Raw genomic sequence first — 17517 nt, 5'->3', positions numbered from 1 at the left:
AAGGAGGGAGGATAATGGGGAGATGAATGGGAGTGAAGTACAATGACGTGTATGTGTGAAGATATAATGAGGTACACTATGTTGTATGTTGGCTAAAATTAATTTAAACACAAATGAATGTGGCTATGCCAGTTCCTCCAGATCTGTCTATTCAACAGGAGGAGGCAAGTCTCACAGCTCCGAAAGATCACTTTGTTACCTTAGAAAACATCTTCCAGAGCAGACAACAGCCCCATCCTGAAGGCCAGTGAATCTTGACTGGAAAGCTTTGGGGGTGATTGTCAACCGCACATTGCCAGTTAGGATGGTGGCTCTTGTGCCACATTAGGCAAGTTGGGTGCCTGCAGCACCATGTGGTCATCTCTGCCGGAACAACCAGCTCCAAAGTCAGCATCTAATCATGCATGGATTAGGATCTGAAGCACTACCTCATGAGATCCAAGAGATCTGAGAATCCAGGGCCAGCCAGGAGAATCCTAGGAGACTCCCAAGGAACATTACCAGGGAGACTATTCCTTAATAATACAGGTCTCAAGATTAGAAGAAAAACCAAATGACCTCATAGAATTTTACCAGAATGCAATCCTGGATGTTATGCAGAACTTGGCTGGCATACAGGAGATGATCACACACTGATCCTAAGCATGAGTTGAAACTTCCAGGAGACCATGGAGACAAGCCAACTCCATGCCTCCAGATGGAACAGCAGCAAAAGGTGGCTCTGGAAGGGCCGAGGAATGGCACTGCCCAGAATATTCCACATTCTTTTGGCTTTCCCATCATTCTTCTTGTCTCTGTACCCTTGGTAGCTACTGCATAGTACTACCCATGAAGACTCACAACAGGATGCTCAACATTTGTTCCTTGTGGCTATCATTGCCTTTCTAGAAGCCCTGGGTGGCTCTCTTCAGCTGCATGATCTGGTTCTTCTCATTGTCCATACGGTACTGACACAGCAAGCCATTGTCCAAACGTCACCATGTACTTGCATTGGGAGTTAGCAATGTAATTACTTAAGATTTTCTACTACAAAGAGCTGAGAGAGAGTTTGCATCTAGAGTAATCACCTTTTCTCCAAGAGTTGCAATGGAGGCAGTGTTTTTTTAATCTAGAAAAATTTTTCACAAAAAATTCAGATAGTTTTTATGTGACATGATTTTCCTTGGTGTGGAAATCTTAAATAGACCCCAACACAAACCAACAATCTGCAACACGCTGAAGGGAATGCTAGACTGTGGTTTGAAGGAGTGTCATATACCACACACACACATACACTTTCTCTCACACACAAATAAATACATTTAATTTGAACAACCTTAAGAGTTTCTGGTTTCTTAGTTCTAGAGGGTAACAACCTTGGGGCTAGCACATGCTAATTGCTTTTTGCCACTAAACTACATCTTGAGCCTAGATTGACATAGCAAAGTCAGTCAGTGTGTTTAGGTAGAAGAATAACCATAGTGCTGTATCCCTAGTGTTCTTGTATTGCCGTAGGGAGATACCACAGACTGAGTGGCTTAAAAGTTCCTGTGGTTAGGGAGTCCAAGACCAAGATTGAAGCAGAGCAGAGTTCATTCAGAGGCTTCTCTACTCAGCTGCCAGTCTTTGTGTTCTGACATGGCCATATGCTCATAAGGACAGAGGAAGCAGGCAGTCTGGCATGTCACCTCATAAGGACACTAGTACTGTGATGTTTCACCCTTAGGACTTTGTTAACCCTTGCTCACCCCCTTAATGGCCCCATTTCCACATTAGGCCTTCAACATACAAAGGTGGTGGGTGAAGATGCCACCCTGGGTTTATAACACTGACCCACGAGACTATAACAGAAGGAGGGAAATTACCATTCAAGAATAACTTATTGAAACTGATAAGATGATGATTATGCTTAGAAGTTTCTAGGAAACACATCTCTGCTCTGGTCAGTGAGAAAGTTTCTACAAAGTTTAGCTAGGAGGGAAGATCCACCCTGATGTCTTCACCCCATGATCTGGAGTTCTGGGCTAAATTAACAGGGGAAGGAACCAGGAAACTAGCATTCACTGCTGTCAGCTTCCTTAATTTGCACACAGTCGGACCTGTCACCCCCCACTCCATCCTTCATAACTAGAGGTCCTCTGCCCACCACTCCATCCCTGCCATGAAGGACTCTGCCCTGAGGATGTTGTCATAGAAACCAGAAATGTAAAAAGTGCTGTATGTCAGAGGGCAACAAGTACAACTAAGCTGTAAACATATGATAGACATTGATTGGCTTTGGGGGGCTGGAGTGATTCATAGGGGTCGAGCCCAGGTCATCTAAGTTACACCCTCAGCAAACACTTTTATATTTTGTTTACTTATTTAAGACAAGATTTTGGGTGTAGCTTAGATTAGGCCACCTTATATAGCCTCTTATCAAGCTCTTAATTCTACCGCATTTCCTCCTAGGGCTATAGGCATGTATCATCAAATCCTGCTGAACTTGATTTAAAAACAGTTAGATTCATCTGTTTCATTTCATGTATATGAGTGTTTTCCTTGCATGCATGTCTGTGTGCCGCTTGTGTGTGTGGTTCCTGCAGAGGTCAGAAGAGGGCATTATATCTCATGTAACTAAAATAGCATATAGTTTTGAAGCACCATGTGAGTCTGGGAAATGAACCTGGGTTTTCTATCAGAGCAGTAAGTGTTCTTAACCACTGACCAATCTCTCTATCCCACTAAACTCACTGATTTTTAAAGACTCCCCCCCCCATTTCTGTTCCTGGTGGGGCTTGTGTACACTGCTGGTATCATATTTTGCTCTCTATGAAAGCATGAGATAATAATTTTATGATTGACCTATAATTTTGTTCTTTGGAAAATGAGAATTAGATTTTATTATCACAAGCTAAGCCTATTGCACACAACTATAATCTCAACACTTGGGAATTGAGGCAAAAGAACCATGAGTTCCTTCTCATCCTCTGTGGCCTACTGACTTCAAGACCAGCCTGGACTACACAAGAACTCCCTCAAAAACAAAACAAAATTGTTTTTTCTTTTCATTTATTATATTAAGGCTTAGTCTGAGTCAGTCTGAAAACAAACTTTGAAGATAATTTTTTTCCACCACTTTTGTGGTGTGATCCCAAAGCCTTGGAACAGATTGATACTGAGGCCTGCTCATTTTTCTTCAGGTTTTACCTGAGCATTGGGCCACTGTGCCATAACAATAGTCACTTGTACTCAGGACTTGAAGCAGTTGTGAGTCTTTGCAGTATGCACAACTGTTGTAAGGGAAGAAAATGTCTTTATGAGACTGACAGGAATGGTAATCCATAAAGACACATATTTAGATGGCAGTTTGGTTGGCAAATCACATCTGCGTTTCAAAACTGTAATAGGTGCTTCCCACCATTGGGCCCTGGCACTTCTGCAACCATAGCCTTTGCCTTGGCTTTCAGTATCAGACAGAAGCTCCCTCCCAGGGAGGTGCGGGGTTGGGGTCAGATGATATGACCTTAAATCCAAATGGAGAATGAGTGAACCCAGTATAGTCATGCCATTATCATACCAGAAGGCACATTTTTGTTCTCTATGTAACTGGAAGTACAATAGTTGGCTTTGATTTTTGTTTCTATGTCTGATTTTACATTTAATGTTGCTTCACCTGTTCTGAATGATACTGGGATCGAGCACATACAGTTCTCACTAAGGAAACCCACAGATGCAATAGGGATAAAATATGATGCTTCCTTAGGCCAATGGTGGTGGCACACACTTTTAATCCCTGAACTCAGATGGCAGAGGCAGGCACATCTCTGAGTTTGAGGCCATCTTGGTCTACAGAGTGAGTTCCAGGACAGACCTACACAGAGAAACCCTGTCTCAACAAACAAACAAACAAACAAACAAACAAACAAACAAAACACCTGTTCCTGTCAGTCTGTCCCACTCTCCGACACCCATGGCCTCACACACCCCATGATACCATCCTCCTCATCCCACCACTGAGAGCACAGCCAGTGAGCTGCAGTAAGAATTTACTCACAGCCTTATGCTAAGCAGGTGTCTTAGTTGGAGTTTCTATTGCTGCATTGACACACCATGACCAAAAAGCAAGTTCTGAAGAAAAGGGTTTATTTGGCTTACATTTCCACAGTGTGGTCAGCATTGAAGGAAGCCTGGAAAAAAACTCAAACAGTGCAGGAACCAGGATGCAGGAGCTGATGCAGATTCTGGGCTCTCCCATATCAATCACTGGTTTAGACAATGTCCTGGGTAGCAGAGCCTGAAAGGTGGCTCCACTCCTTGACAGCTGTGGCACTCAGGTGAGCGGACCCTATAGCTCTCAAGGGCAGTGCTGGAGAGCTGGCCCTGGTACACAGGTGCAGGAGAGTGGGTGGACTGACTATCTCAGCTACCACCCAGTCCCAGGTTCAGGGTTTCGAGTTGGCTCACCCCAGCATCTACCCCAGCCATGAACTGCTGGCATATGTGAGGGACTGATCTTTAGAAGCATAGTTGCAGGACGTCCGGGACACAGGACTACAATAAAGAGGATGTCTGAAAGGGGTGCAGAGGAGGATCCAGTATTGACAGTGTAGTAGAAGCCAGAACCCTTGAACCCAAACAATAACTCATTGCAACAAACATTTGTCAGTAAAGATATCTGAGCGAAAGATTATACTGTATGACACACCATGGCTCCCATGGCAAGATTTATTTTTTAATTTTTAATTAGAATTTTTGGAGTTTTTTTATTTATTTATTTATTGGTTGTTGTTGTTTTCTTTTGCAAAGAAGGTTGCAAAGGCAGTGAGAAGTTAGGGAGAGATAGAAAGATGATGTGAATTGGGGTGTAATTTCCAAAGAACCAATAAAAAGTTAAACAAGAAAAAAAAAGAAGAAGAAGAAAGAAAATGTCCTGCAGACTTGGCTAAAGCCTGAACTATGAAGGCCTTTTCTTTTCTCAACTGAAGTTCACAGCAAGGAATGGTTCATTGACAGCAGACCTCTACTGAGGAATCCTCACCAGTTAGACAGCTTCAGGGACAGTCAGGCTTCATCCACTTGTGGCCATGAAATGCTTCAGCTGTGACAGGCCAGAAGGATGGCATTGTTGAAGGCTCCAGGTGTTCCTTGAGGGCATCAGCTAATACATGACTAGTCAGTGGGCATGTGTGAACTCATTCACCAATGGTGCTAGAGCCTGGTTGGCCATCCATCATGATCTTGACCCATTCCTCTGTGGTAAACCTCTTCACACAGCTGTCTTCCACGTGCCAGGAATCGGGCTCTGCAGAGAACACAGCACAGCAGAATCTCTCCACTCTGAGTGCACAGACATAGGAACACACAGCTCCAGGTCTGTGGACTGGGATGAATTTGCATGTGTACTTTATCTTCTGCTGCTCCTCACAGAAGTGAGTGACAGGCAGCTGTTGGATGCATTTGTCTATTTCACTCTCTAGATGTTCAAGATCGCTCCTCTCTGCTTCAAAACCAATGATTTGCTGTTCGTTCCCATCCAAACCAATGAACAAATATCCCCCGTCAGTGTTGGCAAATGCAGAAACATGTCGAGGGATGAGCTCTTTAATGCGCTTCTGCAGCTGTTTCCCTGAAAGCAATGTAACTTCAACAAAGGTGGATCTGGAGAAGGGGAAGTCTTCCTGGTGCTGAAATTGTGTCTTGTTAAAAACTGCAGCAGCCAGGTCCTCCACGTGACTCTCTTCTTCTACTCCAGGGCAGACTCTGTGTGCAGGCAGCTCTGGTCCCACACAGGATCGCCCTCCAGTTTCTTTCAGGTCTTGGAGGAACTCGAGAGCAGCAGCAGCATTCACTTCAACCGAGGATGACATGCTTCTGGTGTACAAATTGGTTCTCAGGGTGCCAATCGGGAGCCCAAAGACGTCCAGGCTCCACGATTTTACAAAGATATAAACATAGCCTCCATCCTCCGTGACGTCTAAGTGCCAGTTAACAAATGGCAGACATTGACAAAGAGAGGCTTCCAAATCCAGTCCCAGTCCATCCCTGGTGAGGTTATAATCTTCATTTTCAATTTGAACCTTGATCACCCCACCTCCAGAGTTCAGGAGAGCACACACAGCTTGAGAGATGTTTTCATTCTCCTGTTTTCTGAGGTGACGGCTCTTCATTTTCTTTCTATTCTTCTCCCCGAGTGTGAGAGCTCCGACATCTAGAACCAGTTGAGCACAGTCTGTTTCCAGATCAAGAGTGACGGCCATTCCTCCAGCAGCCTTTGCAATTTCAAGCTGAATTTCTTTCCTGTAAAATAGACAGAGCCTTTAGAACGAGACCTAACCAGGAGAGAGCAAATCTGTACTGTGGAGCCAACAGCACAATCTTTGGCTACATATGTTCCACAGGATTGGTCACCATGCAGGTGGAGAAACAGTTTGTTTTTTTTTTTTCAGAGACTTTGCACTCATTAGCTGAACTTATAAGCCTACAGGTTTTTCAGATGTGATGTTACAAGTGTAGTTAAGCCCTTTGAATTTTCAATCCCATTTTAATCTTCACTTATATCTTTTCCAGTCCTTGATATAGTATTCAGCCTCCTCTAAATAAACCCCAGTTGTATCTGTGTGACTTTTATCTTTTATGAAATATAGGCATTAGTTATGGAATTTTTTAAGATTTTTTTATTTTAGGTCTACTGATGTTTTACCTGCATGTCTGTCTTATGGACCATATGCATATAGTAGCCCCAGAGGCTAGAAGAGGGCATCAGATCCCTTGGAAGGGAGTTAGAGGTGTTTGTAAGCGCCATGTGGGTGCTGGGTATTGAAATCTTGTGTTCTGGAAGAGCAGTCAGTGCTCCTAATCACTGAGCCATCTTCTAGCTCAGCTTTCAAATTATTTATGGTTAGTATCCATTCTGTCTCTTTTGTAATTAGGCTATTTGTTTACCTTTGACTGAGTGCATTATCTTCTTGGATATTAACCCTTTATCAGACTGTGCATTACGAATATCTTCTCCCTCTGTAGATTGTCAGTGTTTTTTCATTGCTGTGCAAGAACAATCTAGTTTGATTGAATCACAGGTCTACTTTGATTTTTTTTTCTTGTGCTTTAGGAAACATCAGGACACGTTTTTTTCTCTGTTGCTGTGACAAATATCCCGACCAAAAGCAACTTCAGGTTGGAACAGGTTTAATTCCAGCTCACCATCCACCACTGAGGAGTGTCAAAGCAGGAAGTGGAAGGCAGGCCTACTTACTATTCCACACAACAATACCTTTGACCAAAGAACTCACTTCTCAGCCAAAGAAATGTCCTAGAAACCATGAAGGATGTTGCTGGCTGGCTAGCTTTCTTCTGCTGTTCAGTTTTCCCTGCCTTGGACTGGAGCTGTCCAAAGGGTTCTGGACCCTCCTACATCAATTAACAATCAAGACAATCTCACACAGAGACCAATCGGTTATAGGCAATCCCTCAACTGATGTACTCTTCCCAGATAATTCTAGGTTGGGTCCAGTTGACAGTAGAGCCAATCAAGGCAACATCCAAATGACCTTTGCCAAAACTTTGTCTTAGAACTTCCCTTCTGTGTTTTGTTTTTCTGTTTCTTACTTTTTTTTCTGTTCTTACATTTATATGTTTAATTAATTTTGTATTCAGTTTGTGTAATATGGTGTAGGAAAAGGTCAAATCTCATTCTCTGCAAGTGGACATCACCTCAAGTGTCTGAACAACTTTGTCTACTCTCTACGGTCTTACTTTCTCTGAAGGAGATCCTGCTTCTTTGCTTTCTGGTTTTGCATAGGCCTTGATTTCCTATTGTTTATAAGCCTTGTAGGTTTAGATTAAAACTGGCCAGTTAAGAAAGTCACTAGCTCTGCTAATCTTTCCAGGGTACCTCCATGCCTGCCTTTACTAATTAGCTGGGCATGCCCTCAGCCTCAGCCTCAGCATGAGGTCAGCCTTTAGACCTCTGTGGCTGGGTGTGGAGCTTTTACCCACCACCCCCACAGCTTCCCAGAGTTTTCTTGAGTGCGAGCAGCAGGAAATATTAGATAGAAGGATTTATAGCGGAGAATCTTGCGGAGATAAACAGATAGAAAATAAAGGATAGCCTCGAGAGGGCCTGGAACCTATTCCAACGGGCCCCGACTGTCTCTGGCCCAGGGTTTTTATAGAGACGCCAAGGGGTGGAGCAAAAGACCTCCTCCCCCAGCACAGCCAAGTGCAGAGCATCTCAGACACCTGCACTCAGGCCCGTGGTCCTGATCATCCTCTATTCGGACCTGCTGGGTAAAGCCATGAGGAACCCGAAAATGGGCTCCCACAGGTCCCCCCTTCTTAATATATAAAAAAATATCTATTAATGGCTTACAGCAATCTCCATAGCTGTTACACCTCCCAGTATGGGAGTAGAGGATGATATAGATGGCATTTTTCTTTTGAATTAGGTCCAAGGTGATCACAGCAGTCTTAGCTGCCTCAAGCCCTTTCTAAACCAAAACTCTTAAGGCGACTACAAACTTAAAGAATCCCTTAGCTTCATCATTACCATTAACAAGTTAACATAAATATTGCTATACATAGTCACAATTCTCTCAATCTCACAACTCAAAACAAACTCTTAACAGAACCATTTGAATTAGCATATATGGTGCTATATAATAGTTAACAATTTTCTCCGTCTTACAACTTTAACTCAGTCATTTGAATTTTCTTGTTAACAGAACATAGGAAAAACTTCGATGTATTCACATCAAACTTAAACATTTCCTCAATTCCACAAAGCCGGGGTGCATTAATATCAATAGGTTTCTGCGAACATAATTCAATCTCATCGCTCCTCCTTTTCTTTATAATTTTTAAGCAAAATATCAAGCCTAGTTAGAAAACCCAAACTTTTTTGTTTAAACAGTTCCATTTGTAACACAAAACCAGTTCCATAAGTAATTCCATTTTTACATAAACAGTTCCACAAAACAACTCATAACTCACCAGTTAATAAAGCATATACGCATACACAAAACTGCATCTTGATTCTAAGTAGAAATACATTTCTTTATTTAAACAGTTCCGTTTTTAACCCAATTCCAGAAAACCGTTCCTAGGTCATTACTATAAGTAAGCTCAAAATTGTCCCATTGCAATGAAATCTCTATTGTTTATTTCATTTAAGTACCAAAATTTAAATGATAAATATTGGTACTAGCCTTCCAAATTTGAAGAAATCCATAACCAAAATGTTTTTGTAATTTTATCTCATTTTAAGTTCAAAAAGTTCAAACAAGAAATAAATTCTGCTATCAGGCTTTCACTTCCAAATATGAAGAGATGTTTTTTAACCAAAACTTTTTGCAGTTAATAATTTTTGTTCAAACAAGCGTCTCTGCAACTTTTGTTCTCACAGACAGACCTTTTTAGTTATAGTAATATTTTAAACCGCACCGTTTTTTGCTGTTAGCTCAGGTTTTTCTGTGCTGCATTGATATTCCACGGATCTCAGCTGCAGATGCCTTGTGCTGGTTCTGGCGTCTGCCATTCTTAGCTTCTTAGCGGCTTCTGGAGCTTTTGAAACCATTCAGACTGCCTACTTTGCAGTCTACTGGGACACTAACCTTCTGTGTCTCAGGTTCTTTCACCATATACATTAAGAATAGACTCACACTTAACATTTACACTTTACAAACTCACATATAACTTTTTTTTTGCCTTGCAAAGCATTTAGACTCACATTTAACATTTACATTTTTTCAAACTCACATATAACGTATTAACATCTACTTATTTATTCTCCTTAAGGAAACTATAGAACTACTTTAGCAAATATATTTCTTATTAATTCTTATACACAACTAGTATCTTTACTTCTTACAAGCTTATTACTACATATCTTAAGACTACCTTAGCTACATCTTGCAAGCTTATATTCTTAAAGGAATTCTATAGATCTATTTTAGAAACTTATATAGGCTACCATTAGCATATATCTAACTTAGCAAACACCTAAAGATTTCTTAACACAGATCTAACAAGACAGAATTTTTACAAACTCACATATCTTATTTTCATCTTTCTACTTCTTACTCTTAATTATTATCACCATCTCTATTAGAAAGATTCTCTTAACTAGACAGGAAGTACGTACATCATTTCTAAAGTTTATAGTTTATAGTTAGCTTTGTTATAAAGCACTGGGATTTAGTGAGTGTTGTCATTATAGAGTTGTGATACTTGTTGCTAGGGTACTGTGACATTCTCCGGACAAAGCCACACCCCAAAGTTGCCAGTTCTCTCAGCCGTTCCGGACCGGCAGAGATGCACTGTCAGCGGTAGACAGTTTTTAACTAGGGGCTGTCCCTTCACCCAAATTCATAATGGCTCCCCTAAGAACTTCAATTCAAACAAACGTTTCTATTACAGCAGTACTTTTGGTTTGCTCTACTGAAAAACTTCACTTCACACTGAGGGTGAAATTACCATATTTAGCTGCTGTAAAGCTCTTCACCAAAAACTGCACAGCTATTAGGTGGTATTTTAAGGATTTTAAAGTGACTTGTTTGCTCTTATAGGTAGCTTTTTGTCATCCAACTGCCGTAAAAACTTTGCACAGCTATTAGGGTAAATAAGGCATTTTACCAACGGTGCCCCAAACCACAAAGAACCTAGTTCTGTATCCTTTCAATTTTTCATTGGAACTGACACTTAATCCCTTAGACGACTTTTCCACTCTTTCTTTTAAAAGCTGTATTTTAATTTTAGAGCTGACAAAAGTGTTTCAGGGCAATGTCGCCATCTTTTGCAGAAAAACTACCTTTCCCAGAATGCATTTCCCTTATATCAGTCCATAATAATATCAGTCCCATATCAGTCCCTTATATCATTTCCCATATCTTTTTGGGTCTGAGAGTCAACTCGTTCTCTCTTACCAGACTTGCTTACAAATTCTTGCCCGGGAGGTTTGAACAAAGTTTTTTGCTTTTGCAATGGGAGATTTGAACAAGCATTTTACATTTTCAGCTATGGGACATTGGGAGGTTTCTGGTCTCTCAGCTGGCTTCAACAGGTGTCTCTCCTTCATCAGACACTGGCCCCCGAATCAGAACCGCACCTGCCTCGTTAGCACGCATTGAGGCTGGCATTTCTGATAGCCACTTTCCTCGGGGCTTGTGTTTGTTTTAACCAGTCAGTGAAAAACAAGATCATTTACAACAGCTTTTCCATAGCTCCTTCAGAGATTTTCTCCCACTGATTTATCTCATTTTGCTTGTTCCTTCCCCCCCAGGTGCAGAGCTTCAGGTATCTGAGGCTCTGTTCCTCTGCTAGCTGCTTTTGGAGGTAGGGGCTTTTTCTCTCCCGCATCTGCCTCCAATTCTAGCAGCTTTTTCAGGTCATACATTTTCTGGGGAGGATTATGTCCCTTCTGTTTCTTCAGAGTCTTTCTCCCAGACAGTTCCCAGTTTGGTCTCAATTTATCCCCTCTACCCCAGAAACAGTTTCCGACACTACAGTGGCAGCTTTCCCTGCTACAGAAGATAGGGGCTTTTTGTCCATTTCCGTTTTCGGGGTCTGTGTGGTTTGCGTACAGACTAAAAAAATTAACAAGGGAGGTTTTTGCCATTTCTAAACTCCCATTAGGACAGGTGTTTTGCCTCTTCAGGCCTTCACCTGGCCCAGTCCCCCAGTGGGTTGTGTTTGCTTGTTTGGGTGCTCAGGACAGAGCTTATGCCAAAGGCAATCACCCTTCAGGGCTACACTCCTTCATCTCTTCGGAGTCAGTTGAAACAAAGCTTTTCTCAAAGAGATGCTTTCTCTGACAGAAAAGAAAGCTTTACTCCTGGATAGTTCTGTTCTGCCCTGGCTGGGCTCTTTCCCCAGACAGCGTTCTGACTTGGCAGCACAACTGCTTCAGACAGAGTTCAGCTTTACTGTTTTCCCAGAAAGGTCCTTACTCTGACAGGAAAGCTTTTTCTCAGATTTCTTTTTGCAGCTGTGGACCTATCAACCCGGGACTTGTATGAAAGTGGACAACTGTGCCGTTCCCACAGGCTTTAGTTTTGTTTGTTGTTCATTAGCAATCTTCCCCTGGGTCCTGCACCTTCCTGCCTCAGCTCTGTGCTCCAGGAAGTTTACAACTGCAGGAACCCTAGTATCCCCGAAAAGCACTCCAACTCAGAGATGCTGGCCAGTCACCTCTGGGTTTTTGGTCAGAAGCGAGGATTCAATGCTAACAGTTTGCATTGCTTCAGGGGATCTTTGCATTAGGAGGATTAGGAGCACCTTTTCATTCTGAAATGCTCACTCAAAACCTTTGCTGCCTCAGCTCAGCTGTAACTGTGAAGCTTGACTATTTTGCTTTTCTCAGGTAAAGTTTCCTGCCCTTTTTGGGCTATCTGTAGCTCTTCACCCACATTCTCCCCAAGCGTTTCCCTCAGGGTACTCTGACCCACTGTCTTTTACTAGCTTGAAGAGACAGACCTTAGAAGGGGTTTTTAGAAACTTGTCCTTGCCTCCTGCATTGCAGGGATGATTTTTAAAGATTGAAAGAGAACTTAGAGGTTTTGCTGTCTTAAGAGGTTTGTTGTTTTCCCTTAGAGCTAATCACAGGTGGTCCCCATACTAATATCTTCAGGTGATTCTAATTTGTCCTCAGGACAATTTTAGTTTTTAAGTTTAAGAGAGCTTTTGAGAAAGATTAAGGCTTTTTAGAGAGATTTTCCCCCCCAAATTTTCCAAGAAAAGCTTTATAGCTTAAGAGAAAGATTTCTTTCCCCCCAGGAGAAAGACCAACTTTTCCCAAAACTTCCCAACTTTAAACTTTGACTTCTTACACCCCCATTTTTGCCTCAGGGAGAAGTTACTTTCTCCTGCCGCTTGGACTTAGCATTTCAGCTGTCACCAGGTCAAAATCTTCCATAGGAAACTTTTTCTTCCCAATAAGCTCAAAGAGCTTTTTTACTACCCGTAAAGCCCAAAGAAAGATTTTTTCCCCAGTTTGCTTTCAAAGCCCCCAAAGTTAGAAAAATGAAGTTTTTCTGTCTAGTTGCCTTACTTATTTTTTCCTACACAATCTTACACTTCTAAGTTTTTCCTAAACTATATTACTATCCTATACCTTATACTTATCACAGATAGAAATTGAGAAAGGGATAGAAGATAGAAAATTTTGACAGAAGAGAATTTCGCTGCAGCATCGGACATCCTTCCAGTCCGCTTTCCTTTTCTCTCGAGGATAAAACCCCTGCCTCACCAAAAAATATATAAAATATATATTTTTTTTCATAACACCGGCATGCCTTTCCACTGGCAGGGCTCACTCAGCACTTTCACCAAAAACTCTGTATTAAAACTATTATTTTCCTTTATCTTTAGTCCCTATTACTTTGTCTTAAGTCCCTGTTCATTTGTCTTTAGTCCCCCCCCTTTTTTTTTTTGTTTTTTTTTTTTTAGTCCCTGTTCATGGCGCCATTCTGCGGGGTGTTTACCCACCACCCCCACAGCTTCCCAGAGTTTTCTTGAGTGCGAGCAGCAGGAAATATTAGATAGAAGGATTTATAGCGGAGAATCTTGCGGAGATAAACAGATAGAAAATAAAGGATAGCCTCGAGAGGGCCTGGAACCTATTCCAACGGGCCCTGACTGTCTCTGGCCCAGGGTTTTTATAGAGACGCCAAGGGGTGGAGCAAAAGACCTCCTCCCCCAGCACAACCAAGTGCAGGCCATCTCAGACACCTGCACTCAGGCCCGTGGTCCTGATCATCCTCTATTCGGACCTGCTGGGTAGAGCCATGAGGAACCCGAGAATGGGCTCCCACAGCTGGGGAGGTGGCTCTGTAGGTATTGGGCCCCACAAGGCCCTGGCGTGGGGCCCAGTGTAACTTCCCAAGCCTAGCTCGAGTTTGGCGACCTGTCCTGGGACATGACTTCTGCATACCAGTGACTCAGTACTGCCTGACCTTGAATCAGCCTCTGCCTAGTAACTGCTGAGATGGCATCATCTCATTGGCCAGCTATCTTCACCCCATTCCCCCCCCCCATCACACCAAACCTATATAAAAGTTCACTCCTGATGCAATAAAGCGAGTTCCTACTTCAACAAGTCTCCAGGCCCAGTGTGTTTCTCTCTGCTGGACAGGAGGGGGGGCCGCTCGACACTCATCATCCCTCTCAGCCCCAGGAGAGACCGGCTGGCCTGGTCCACCCTACCTGTAGGTCAGACCGACATGTAGGGAAAGTGTTTGTTGTACAGCATGAGGACCTGAGTTGGATTCCCAGCACCTACCTAAAAAGCTGAGTGCTGTGGATACCACTCTATATAAATAAAACACTGATGGCCAGTGACCAGACAGGAAGTATAGGAACGATAAGGAGAGAGGAGAATTGGGGAAACAGGAAGAAGGGGGGAGAGACACTGCAGCCACCGCCAGCATGTAAAGACACTGGTAAGCCACCAGCCATGTGGCAAGGTATAGATTTATAGAAATGGGTTAACTTAAGATATAAGAACAGTTAGCAAGAAGCCTGCCATGGCCATACAGTTTATAAGTAATATAAGCTTCTGAGTGATTATTTTATACGTGGATTGTGGGACTGCAGAGCTTGGTGGAACCTGGAGAGAAGCTCTCCAGCAACAGCTGAGAATGATAATGATTGCATGTGCCTAACACCCCAATATTGGTATCAAAGATGGGGGTCCCTGGGTCTAATTAGGTAGGTAGTTCTTTCTTCTCAAATTATAGCACTGACTCTGGGGGGAATTCCTTCAGAAGGAAACTGGGGATTCAGGGTGTCTAGTCAGTTATGATTGACAGGAAAGAGAATGACATTCTCACTCTGCCACAAATTGCAGGTTGGTAAGAAATTGCAGAAAAGAGGGGACTGAGGTGGTTGAGCCATCCAGGTGTGAGCCCATTTTCCCTGATACCCTGCCAGAGATCATCATCTCCAACCAAAAGGCTGCAAGGAGTCTAGCATGATGTTGGCCATGGGAGGCTGATGTGGGCATTGTGAGCTTGAGACATGCAGAACACACATAGTGAGTTGTAGGCCAGCCTGGGGAAAACACCAAGACCCTGTGTGCACTACTCCCTCCTAAAATACTAAAACAAAACCACAACCGAAGTAAACTGGAACTAAAGCAGCCTGTACTGCCAGAAGGGAGCAGTTTCAGTTCTGCCCAGTTAGAAGCTGCAGACCCGCCCTGTTCCATGCCCTGCTGAGCAGTCTCAGGTCCTCATTGTCTCCCAGCCCCTCCTCTCCAGCACCCTCCTTATCAGGACCTGTGCTAAGCAGCACCCCTGGGTCACTCTCCACATGGATAGGGGACTGAAACCACATCTCACACCAAAGTGCCAAAGGACAATACTCATGTCCCCAGGAAATGTGGAACTCAAAGGGGATGCAATACAGTCCTAGTTAATGGAGTTGTGGGCTAGTTCTGGACACTGGCCTTCTCACTCCAAAACCCGTGACTGTGTTAAATTTTCAATGGTTCAAAATTCACTTCTTTTAAGCATGTCTCTGGGACACAATCCTTCAAAAACAAACAGGACAAGTAAGCCACAAACCCAGGCATGTAAATTCATTAAACTCTTTGCAACTTTAGGTCTGATTTACAAAACAGATTCCCTGCCCCCACTCCGAAATTGTAGTGTTGATTGGAAAAAATTGCCTGAGACTTTGACTTGGGGTTTAAGGTGTCTTGTTAGCTGTCTTCAGAAGGGAAGAACATGGCATTCAGATGCCAGGGCTCAGACTGGCAGGAAAACACACTGGGACAGGAGCAGGAGCTGCCTCTTGGAGAAGAAAGAGACATGCAGCAAGCACTCTGTGCTCCTCTGAGGTGCTTTGCATTTGGTCTGGAGAGCATTGTAAGCTTTCTGGGCTCCAGTGCACTTACTTCCTTTCTCATCTAGAATGCTGTTCCTGCCTGCCTGGTGGACTTGTTTACCCAGCTTCCCACAGGATCAGGTCTCCATGTGAATGGGGAAGCCTCAAGGGGCTCTGGAGAGCAAGCAGCAGGAGCCTGATCCACTCACACCCTCTGCTGTCTGCCTCACTAGTACAGGCTCAGACCAAGCAGAACCTGAGCTCTCTTCCTGGACTCTTAAGCCCTCCTCCCCAAGCAAACAAAGGCATTTGCTGGCACCCTCAGCTCACCAGGTGCCCTAGTTCTCCACAGCCTGGACTTTGTCAAAACGGGCTAGGAAGACTCCAAGGAGCCAAGAGTCCTAATAGAAACATAAACTTACCAAGTTCCCCTGAGAGACAATGTTTGTACTGATGTCCCCATATGATCCCAGAGACTCTAGACTGTACCCTGGGATGGAAGTGAAGGGCAGAAAGGGCAGGAGGGGTTGGAGCTTGAGGAGGCTGGAATGAAGTGGTCACTTACCCAGGAGCACTGAGGTTGCCTAGCTGCTTTGTTTGAAGTGCAGGCCTCATGCCTGCTCCCAGTCAGCCCCCTGTTGAGCAGACTGCTTCTGCCTCAGCTCTGGTGTCTTACTGCAAACTTGAGAACTGCTTGTCTCTCTCTACCCCACCCTCAGTCCAGGAAGTGAAATTGCATAGTGGAAGCCAGAAGGCGCCCAAGGCGTTTTCTATTGGTCAGAATGAAACACAGGCTCATAGCTGAGTAACCAGACCTTTTCATAGCCACTGCAACTGGCATTTCCAGAGCAGCAGGGCTGTCCCTTTCCTCAAAAGAGCTGGTGGCCCTGTTAATGCCCCTGGAGTCACTTCAGCCCAGGGCTTAAGACATGCAGTACTGCTCCACTGGAAATGCAAATAGGTGAGATGCCCTCTGGGTGCTCCCAGGATCTTAAAGCCCATCTTGGGAGACAAGTTTCTAAGGGATTCCCAGGGCTATCTAAAGTGATCACCCTTCCTGCCATTTTGTTATAGTAATACTTCCCAAATTTGTTATGTTGAAAACCGGCCTTAAGAAACTGATTGTGGGGCTGGAGAAATGACTCAAAGGTTAAGAGTACCAGCTGCTCTTCCAGAGGTCCTGAGTTCAATTCCCAGCAACCACATGGTGGCTCACAACCATCTGTAATGAGATCTGGTGCCCCCTTCTAAATAAATAAATAAATAAATAAATAAATCTTTTTAAAAAAACTTAAAAAAAAGAAAGAAAAGAAACTGATTGTGGTTTTGAGCACATATGAACTGGGCAAAATATTCAGATTTCTTGACATTTTCCTAATGTGCTATGCTCATGCTTTGCCCACTTGCAGCCTCTCTTATGCTATTCTTCCTAAGAAACAACAGCCTTGGAAAGGCAAGGGCCCCAGAAATGTTCAGCTTACTGAGGCATCTCTGCTGTGAATCGCTTTGTCTGGGAGCGCCCCCCCCCAAACCCCACTCCTGACTCTGCTGCCTGCTAGACATGCAGCCCAGAATCCCACTGTCCCTCCAGCCTAGTCCTCCAGAACCAGGGCTCATCCACATGTGCTGAGCTTCATCTCCTGTCACCACCAGGCTAGATCTGAGGACAGATCTAGCTTCACAGGCCTTAAGAGTCTTTTCTTTAATGTCTAATTTAAGAAAGAACAGAAAGGTGGG

General features: G+C 43.5%; 1 protein-coding gene across 1 annotated transcript; it reads right to left on the bottom strand.

Annotated features, from left to right (window-relative positions):
- Positions 1 to 4087: 4087 nt before the first annotated feature.
- LOC143266942 (schlafen family member 2-like) lies at positions 4088 to 16523 on the bottom strand. Its single transcript, XM_076542997.1, has 2 exons — positions 16346 to 16523; positions 4088 to 6258 (listed from the first exon to the last, which is right to left on the bottom strand). The coding sequence occupies exons 1-2, from the start codon at positions 16393 to 16395 to the stop codon at positions 5154 to 5156; spliced, it is 1155 nt and encodes a 384-aa protein (XP_076399112.1). The 5' UTR covers positions 16396 to 16523; the 3' UTR covers positions 4088 to 5153.
- Between the last annotated feature and the right edge of the window lie 994 nt (positions 16524 to 17517).

The sequence above is a fragment of the Peromyscus maniculatus genome, chromosome 8 (assembly GCF_049852395.1).
Source record: "Peromyscus maniculatus bairdii isolate BWxNUB_F1_BW_parent chromosome 8, HU_Pman_BW_mat_3.1, whole genome shotgun sequence".
NCBI lineage: Eukaryota > Metazoa > Chordata > Mammalia > Rodentia > Cricetidae > Peromyscus > Peromyscus maniculatus.
Note: the sequence above shows the minus strand (reverse complement) of the source record. Positions and strands in the feature narration are given on the sequence as shown.

What these genes read in the sequence shown, in the direction of transcription:
- LOC143266942 (XM_076542997.1), bottom strand. Translation starts at nt 16,395, where the DNA reads ATGAGGCCTGCACTTCAAACAAAGCAGCTAGGCAACCTCAGTGCTCCT. An exon ending in GGCAACCTCAGTGCTCCTGG is followed by an intron (nt 6,259 to 16,345) that starts GTAAGTGACCAC and finishes TCTATTTTACAG; the next exon opens with GAAAGAAATTCAGCTTGAAA.